Below are 9,003 nucleotides of genomic sequence, written 5' to 3'. Positions count from 1 at the left end.
ACTAGAAATAACAATGTTAGGAGAGTTGAAGGGCAGTAGAAAAAGAGGAAGACCACATACCAGATGAATACACTTAATCAAGGAAGCCATGGCCCTGAGCCTGCAGAACCTGAGCAAGAGTGGTTGAGGACACGGCGTTTGGAGGTGGCTCAGTTTGCAGGGTCATCATGAGTCGAAGTCCACTTGAGAGCAGTTAACAAGAAGTTCCCATCTCTTGTTTGAAAGTCAGATATCCACAGTAGTTAACACCGTAATATTGAGTATATCTACTCTGAATATATAATGTTTTGTATTGCAAGGTCTGCCTTTGGCATGCGTTTAGGTAACTTTGAAAATGGCTCTGCTTTCTTCTTTAGCAAATGGGACTAATACTTGTCATGCTTGTGATAAAGGAGAAGCAATGTCACTCTGTGCACACTGGTTTATGAACCATTTCTCTAAAGGTGTTCCTTCATTGTACCACTTGAGGGCAACAGTACTGATGGAATTCTTATCAAGCAAAGAATGCACACCAACAAAGCTATCTGCTCAGTAAATATGCACCTCATAAAAATGTACAATTCCAACTATAGTGAGCTAACATGTTCTCTTGGGGAGTGTCTTAGATTTGGTTTGTTTGTTTGTTTGTTTTTTGCATTTACATAGTGCTTGGAAAAAAATGAGCATGCTGGTTTCCAGAAGTGAACCATTTCTTTCCTTTCTTCTCTCACAGTCTTTCTGTTAGACTGTAATGCTGTCTATGTTTTCCTCCAGGAAGCCCAGGATGGCAGTATAGTCCCCTGGTGGTTTCTCATCCAGGACCTGGTCTGATTCAGATCTGTTTAAGTTTCACAGCCTTTACTGTGTTCCTCTAGATCATTAGTGGCCAGCTGCCAGAGGCTGTGGAGCTATATTGTCTCCTTTTGGGAGCTTGGAGGGCTGCACAACCTGTTTTGCTTCGTATGCCTCCAAAATGCCCAAGAATTATCCCAAAGTTTTGTGGGAGATGCCATTGGCATGGTTGTTCAGTTGATATATCTAGTGTTGTCTTTTAAGGAAAATGGAGTGAAGATGGCAATTAGGGCGCTTCTGCGCCAAGGCCACCTGAGGCTTCTTCTGTACATGGGGGTTTGTTAATTCTTTGTTAATGGATGACTAAGGAGCCCTACTGTGAATGTAAAATAGTTTCCTCTTGAAGTTTAGGTTTGATAAACAAATTTTGAGGACAGTGGAGTAATGGGAGATCTTATTTTGATGAGCTTGGGCCTGCTTAATTAGCACTCAATGAATTTGTCCTTCTTGGTTTCTTTCAGTTTCTCTCCTTTCCAATCATAGGTTTATTTCATCACATCATATCAGTTTATGGGTTTTTTTAAATTTAAAAGATTGTATGAAATTATGCATTTTCTATGCGTGTGTGTAAGAGAGAGAGAGAGAGAGTTGTTTTTAATGGAGAATTGCATCACAAAATACAGGACTTCAGGAGAATACTGGAGGGATATGAGGGTGAAACAAGAGCAGTGGGAGACCTTTGATTAACAGGTTTGTGCAGCTGGCTCAATGTTGTAGAAGCCTGGGATTTGTAGTTTGTTGGGGCACCAGAGCGCTCTGACAGATGGCTAAATGGCTCACAGAACTACAGTTCCCAGGATTCCATAGCATTGAGCCATGGCAGTTGAAGTGGGATCAAACTAGATTGTTTCTACTGTGCAGATGCAGCCCACGTCAACAAAAGTTTATGCTACAACTTCTTTTGCACAGTAAGTCTTGAAGAGGCTTTTAAGATCCGTTTGAGTGCTGATATTCCAGACTAACACGGCTATGTCTGAATTAATTCAGTTATGTGAGACTCGTGGCTAGCACCTTAAGGATGAGGCATATCCGCTCAGTCTCTGTATGTCTACACCTATATGGGTTCAATGTACAGTCAGGCATTTATGCCAATGTATACTGTAGCATGATCTTCTTGCTGTGTCTGGCTTCCTTCTTGTGCTTGGTGCTTAAATGGGGACATTGTGCTTTCTGGATGGTCAGGAATCTGTGTCATCATGTTTTTGTATGTTCGGGGGGGGGGGGCATAATGTAAGGCGTCTGTTATCTCTAGAAAGGCAAAGTAGTGACTTGATAAATCAGTGTTACATGTGGGTTTCCTCAGTCCTTTTTGGAGCTTGACAGTGATGAGGGTTTTAGCCAACACAGATGAGCACAACACTACTTGCCTTCTCAACTGGACAAAATAATCCCAATTCTGTGTACTGTACTAAGGAAATGCAGGGAAATCTGCATCCCCACTTTTTCTGACAGCTGTTGAGACAGGTATGGATGTAGCCACCTATACGTGCGTTTTTAGAGATGGTTGTGCGTGGAATAAATACTGCACAGCTCATCCATAGAAAAATCTTCAGATTTTCTTCTGCTTAGAAGCTTTTCCTGGCTTGGTCTGTAGTTTGGAACATGCAACTTCTGCCAGCAGCTGCTCAGCTGATGGCAGCAGTTCAGAGATGACGGGAGGCTGGGAGGTCCTCTGTAAGGTCTCCATACTGAAGATTTGCCCTAAATCGGGCTCTTGGATTCAAATTGATGCCTCCTCAAGGCTATCCAGCTTGGCCTTTAAGGTCCCCATGACTGTTTTGTTTTCCAACTTTTATGACTGGAGAATGCAGTCATGTAGGCAATGGTATACAGGCTACATGCAGATACTTGGTTTCTGTTAAGTGCATGTTTATACAGCCCTAGTGTCATTAGAAAGAAAGAGAGTGTGAGGGTTGATCACTGTTTTTATGATTGGGGGGACGGTTGGGGTTTGGGGGGGGTTAAATTGTAATTTTTAATTGTTTGATGTTTTATTTATACTGTTGGAATCCTCATTGATTCCTTTGTGAAAAGGCAGAATACAAATTATTATTATTATTATCATTATTATTGTAGTGGGAAAAATGTGGCTCTGGAAGTGTATGCTGCTCTGCAAGATGGTTCTTGTGATTCCTGACCCATCCAGCCTGTCCAGACCAAATGAAAAGGTGCATTGCTTCTCCTGAGAACCTCCAAAAGTAGTAATTCACCTTTTATTTAATTAGCTGGAATTCCCTGTAGTTTTTAATATGTGAAGTTGTTTTTCAGAACTAAAAATCCATTTCAATTCTGGTGGTTTTCCCCCCCCCCCCCCCCCCCAATTGGAAGATATTTTAGTACTCCAGGCATGTCCTGGGAGGTGTTAGGGGCAGAAAGTGGCCCTTAGACCTGTTTTGAGCTGTCATGAGATACTTGGTTGGGTTGTTACAACAGACTAACCATACCTCTCCTCAGAAATTGATAATTCATTCTGTGTATTTTTTATTTATTTGTTATTTATTTCAAGAATTTATATGTTGCCTTTCTCCCACAATGGGATTAAAGGTGGATACCAGATAGGATCAACCATGTGTGTAATCCTCATGTACTGTGATGTCTCTGATTTACAGATTTATCCCACAAAACTGCTTTCCACAAAGGAACCCCTTAATTAATTCTGCAGTGTCTTGTGTGGCAAATCATTTAAATGAAGAAAATCTTGATGAAACTGCCTTAATTTGGTGTGACATGAGTATTGTGAGGACTATGTTTTTTATTATTGGTTTCCTAAAGGGCCATCTGTGTGTTATGTTTGCCAATACTATCTCTTCATCAGCTGCTTGGTTTGGTCCCCAACATTTTTCCATGGTTATTTAGAGAAGAGTTTGAGGATCTCCTACATGTATTGTTTTTTTTTCCCCTTGATCATTTAAAAGAAATGCACAACATGATCCTCAAGAGAACTGGGCAGTATATGGATTCTGTGGAAGCTATTCTTGAAGGGGAAACTCTTGAGGAACTTGGCTACAGGAACATGCATGCTTTGTGGACCGTGGACTGCACAGTCTCATTAGGCACAAATAAGGTACCAATCCCTGGCTCATTGGGGGGGGGGGATTTTCAGTTCCCCATATCAGATAGCCTGAGAAGCACAAGTCTAGTTAATATTATTTATTTACTTGTATCCTAGCTCTCCCTGTATTGGATCAGATAGTACATCTGAAGGGCATCAGGTTAGGAGACAGCTACTGCGTTTCAGTTCTTTTCCTGGTTTTTTAATTTGGAAAGCTTTGACAGGACCATTCCTTTGTCTCCTATTCAGCTTCCCTCCTTGGAGAGATTCCTTTAGCTCTTTCCCAAATACGTCATGATTGGAAATTTTGAACAGAAAAACTGTTGCAGTGACAGATGCTTTTATGCTGCTTCTATCCATGTGAAAGCTGTTAGATTTCAAGCAGAGTTGTGTAATGAGAGTGGTGGCAAGTCCTTCATCATTGCTGTTAGAGCTTCCTTCTGCGTCTGCCAGGAATCAGTCTATATTCTGAGGTTTGCAGGGAGGGGAAGGGAGAGAGACAGTGTGGCCAAAAATATTTCATGAGCCCAGCTCCTGTTCAAGTCAAAGAAGCTTTTATTTCAAATGGCAGAAAGTGAATATTGACATTTCCACAAAAGAAAGAAAGAAAAAAGAGAAAAAAGTGAATGTTTCATACCTTTTTTTCCAGGAGAACCACAAAGTATCCTTGATCTCTGAAAGGGCACTGAAGTCACAAAATAGGGTGAAATAATAATTAATAAATAAAATTCTGTAGCCCTGTGCATTATTTCTTATTTGCACAATATACATGTTACAGTTTTGTCTAGCTGGTTACAGAAAAAACAACAACTGCATGTCTTTTTCTGTTGACCACTGGAAATCACAGATTCAGGCTGCTGAGATTTCATTAGGCTTTGACTATCTGCTTCCAAGTATCTCCTAGTAATTTTACATGTTACAAGATGGTTGGGTTTAAAATTAAAATGAGAGTTGCCAGGAAATCAGATTTAAAAGCTATTCTGTGGTTTTATTGAATCTGTGGCATATGAAAAGACCTAACAGCCCTTTCAATTCAATAGACATATTTCTTTTGGATTGCCTTCTACCTTTTTTTCCTCAGTGTAAAATAATTTCTTGCAGATTGGAGTCCTTCCTGTCACCAAATATATTGATAAGTGAAAACCTCATCTTATGGTGCCTAAACTGATTTAAGTCCAAGCCAGAATCATTGCCACCTTCATTAGGAAGGAAGGCTGGATAGAAATATAGTAAATTAGAGAAATACTCCTTTATACTGTATGGTGGAATGTGTCATGCAAAATATTTTGTGACAGATTCATTAATTTTTGTCATTTTAGGTTCATGTTGGGGAGAGGTCTGAAACGCAAGCTGAGTGATTATGAAGAGAACATGGCTGGTGTGTCAAGTGCCTTTGATTCTAGTCGCAATCTGCCATATCCGCTCAAAAGGCAGCTGGTGCTCAATGTGTGCCTCGCCAAACTACAAACATACAAGATGCTGGTGGAACCTAACTTGCACCGCTCTGTCCTTATAGCCAACACAGTCCGGCAAATCCAGGAAGAGATGAGGCAAGAAACTAGTCAGCAGCTTATTAATACGTGTGGTGGCCTGAGTACCAGTCCTTCCAGTTACCTGAATTTGGATTTGTTGGGCATGCCTTCTCACTTTTTTCCAGGAATGAATCAGCAAGACTCAAATGGTTATGAACCACGGCCTCTGGAAGGCCCAGTTGAAAATAGCTTGCTCATGGTTTCTGATAATGACATGTCATCAGCCATTTCCTCTATTCTGAAAGATTTGGACTTCATGGAGGATGTGAGTCCACCTAGTTACCTTGCTGGGTCTGGAGATGATCAGTTCAAGGCTTTTGAAACTTCATGTCTGAGGTTAGAAGATGACAGACAAGACTTGAAAGGTGTGGAATGTGCATTTGGATCCTTTGAAATTTCAAATTCAACGAGTTACTTGAAAGACTTGGCTATTGATGACATCTTTGAAGATATTGATACTTCAATGTATGATTCAGACTTTGACTGCCCGGCACTGGCTCCTCCAAGAGTGTTGCCTGTGGCAAGCACGGAAGAGATCTTGAAAACCTTCCCCTGTTGCAATTCTTCCTCAGCAAGCAACATCCCAATATGTAGAAGTGATCTTAGTGATTTGGACCATATCATGGAGATTCTTGTAGGATCATGACACTTCTTAAAAACCCAAAGGTACCCTGTTCCATGCTGCCACACAATGCTGGTCTGAAGATGAAACCAGAAAACAGGAGGAGACAAAATGCAAAGTGTTGCACCAAATAGCAGCTAGAGGCGTTATCCTTGAGCAGTTCTCCAAAACTCATATAAACCAAAAAAAAGTGGCATGCTGTCTTATAAAATGTAGTATTTATTAAATCAGTTGTGCAATCTTTCTTTTTTAAAATCCTTCTGGGATATAGTGAGGAATGCCCTTCACAAAATCCTCTTTATACCCCAAACTCTTACTTTTTAAAATGTGCAATTTTTAATCTGTCTGAAGAAATTTGAGTAACAAAAATTTTCATAAGAGGGGTAAACATCTTCTGAATTCTAAAGATTCTATTTTTAATATTTAACTAAATTCTTCATTGGCATTCAGTAGAGTTGCATACCCAAGATTAGCATCCCCTTTAAATACAGATATATATTAAAAAATATTTAAAGGATTACAGATCTCTTTTGTTGAAGGAGCCATGAAATACTTGGCAGCAAAACCCCTCACGTTTTGTAAAATATTTGAAGCTATTTATTTTTGTAAATTTTATAGTCTTTTTACATTTTACTATCTGGGTTTAGAGATGAATTTCTAGTTGGATGTGGCTGGCACTACCTCTATAAGCAGAAATGCTTTAACTCTTTCCAGTGCTTTGTCTAACACTGCAGATCTTTTTGTTTTCTTGGACGGTGTTTCTGGTGGTATAAACACAAAATTTGCCAGCAATATGGCTTATTTGTGAAATTTTATGATATTTAATTGTATACATTTACAAATGTAATTTATATGTATATTGTCCAATTTTAAAACTGTCAGTATTATGTGCATCAATTTTGGGTGGTATGGGTTTTTAAAAATCTAGTATTTACTGTACAGTTACAACTATTTTAACTCTGAAGAGCATTGTATCTTTGCAACACAGTTTTAAATTTTATGTGCAATATATCACTTGAATGGAATATTTTTGCACATCCTGTAAAGAAATGCATTGAATCAAAATGACAAGAAAAATGCCAGGTAAGAGTATTTGACATGGCTATGTACTAGGCATACTGGCCACTCAGCCCCCTAAGAGTTGAATGGAACTTGTCTAAGAGCATAGCTTTTGCCTTACACAAGTTCTTTCCATCTGGGAGAATTTTACCATAAATTGTGTGATTCTCATGGCTATTTTTATTCATTTTTTTACACGAGGAACTGAGCAAACTTCAAAATCGCTACACTATTGGATTTAGGAATCTGCCTAGCAGCTGTGCATTATAACTTTGTACAAGCTGATTTTGTCACAACTTATGCTGGGCATCAGTGCCTAGCATATGAGAAAGTTTGTTGGGAACTTCACGCCCACAAGGGATCTTCTGCCCTAGCCTATATTGGACTGAATCCTATTGCTAGTTTCTGTTAAAACAGTCCCATTCGATCAGTTGTTGTATGGTCAGTCATCAGGTAAATTCCATTGATTTAAGAGGTCTGCTTTACTTGGGACTACCAGTAGGGTCCAGCCTGTTGCAAAGGATGGTGTTACCAAACTAATAAGAAATCATGGAAAGGGATAGCAATAAGTATTGCACTCTTTCCCCCAATAATACACATTTATAGTAAGTAAGCCTTCTATGAAAGAAGATGAGGTACATTTTCTCAATTAAAATAAAGCATTTCCAATGGAAATTTTTTCGTATGAACATATTTCTGCAGGGGAAATACATTCAGCTGTAGCAAGCTTTACCTAGTAGTGCTGGTGTGATTCCTATTGAAACCTAGTAGCCTAGCTCTAATTGGGAGGTGGCTTCTAACTTTGTTTGCCCACAGTACAGAGCCATGTAGAGTACTGGATACAGCAAAACTGGGTTGCATGTTCTGTGACAGCTGAGTGGTTCTGGGTGAACCTGAGCCATTGCTTTGTTCTAATAATAACCATGCTAGCACCACAGGAGGGGAATAGTCCTGAGGAGTGTGAGGCAAGTGGTTATACGGGCAGCGGGGACAGGAGACATGGGCTGGTAGTAGCACTGTGGAGGGCATTGTCAAAGGGGTTTAAGCAGCCTGTCTCTGGCATTGTAGCACTGTAAAGAAAATGAAGTTCTCCCACTCTCAGATTTGGTTCCTGTGTTTTCTGACTATTCTGTTGTGGGAAGAAGGTGCACGTATGTATCTTTGCTAACACAGGCTGGAATTGTGTTGGTTAGTCCCAACTAGAGTAGATCCATCCAATCAGTTTTTGAATGGTGACTCAAGACACAGTTAAATCCAACGGATTCAATGCTCTACTCAAATCCAACAGTAGGATTAGACTGCTGTTTTCACATTCTGTCCAACATCCATTCTTTTTTGTTTTAAGTGCTGTAATCACATTTGCTGGATTAATAATTTCCGTTGTCCTCCAGCCCCCTTCTTTTCTACCATAGCAGTAAAATGACAGCAGCTGTAGTAAAAACTTTATTCTTAGGCAGAATTGCTCAAGAACAGTGCATTTTGGGATCTCAAATTACAGCGTGGAGAAATAGCTTGGTTGATATGAGTGGAGCAACAAAACATTATAGTATGTCTCTGGCATAGAAAGGATTGATAGTTCGATAGACAAGTAGAGAAAATGGTTTGTTCAGTTATGGCAGATGCTGTTGCCACCACTCTTGCTTTGCCATGGAGCCCTGGTGGCACAGTGGTTAAATGCCTGTACTGCAGCCATTCGCTCAAAACCACAAGGTTGCAAGTTCAAGACCAGCAAAAGGGCTCAAGCTCGACTCAGGCTTGCATCCTTCCGAGGTGGCTAAAATGAGTACCCAGACTGCTGGGGGCAAATTAGCTTACTTGCTAATTAGCTTACTTGCTGTTCACCGCTATGATCTTTGGAATAGCGGTGTATAAATAAAACAAATTATTATTATTATTATTATTATTAG

The 9,003-nt window shown here is 39.9% G+C and overlaps 1 protein-coding gene across 11 annotated transcripts in view; it reads left to right on the top strand.

Annotated features, from left to right (window-relative positions):
- LOC121931317 (SERTA domain-containing protein 2-like) overlaps nucleotides 1-8,197 on the top strand; it is a 30,342-nt gene extending 22,145 nt beyond the window's left edge. For 5 of the 11 annotated variants that reach the window (XM_042468942.1, XM_042468979.1, XM_042468951.1 and 2 more), the window contains 2 exons: nucleotides 2,908-2,999; nucleotides 5,203-8,197. In XM_042468942.1, coding sequence (XP_042324876.1) covers nucleotides 2,992-2,999; nucleotides 5,203-6,061 — 867 coding nt within the window. In that variant the 5' untranslated portion in view covers nucleotides 2,908-2,991 and the 3' untranslated portion in view covers nucleotides 6,062-8,197. Of the gene's footprint in view, nucleotides 1-2,798; nucleotides 3,896-5,202 lie in introns of those variants that run through there. The other 6 variants (XM_042469023.1, XM_042469013.1, XM_042468996.1 and 3 more) reach the window with 5 other exon arrangements.
- The last annotated feature ends 806 nt before the right edge of the window (nucleotides 8,198-9,003 follow it).

Source organism: Sceloporus undulatus, chromosome 1 (assembly GCF_019175285.1).
Source record: "Sceloporus undulatus isolate JIND9_A2432 ecotype Alabama chromosome 1, SceUnd_v1.1, whole genome shotgun sequence".
In the NCBI taxonomy this organism is placed as follows: Eukaryota; Metazoa; Chordata; class Lepidosauria; order Squamata; family Phrynosomatidae; genus Sceloporus; species Sceloporus undulatus.
The sequence above is the reverse complement of the archived record's forward strand: the minus strand, read 5'-3'. Positions and strand labels throughout refer to the sequence as shown.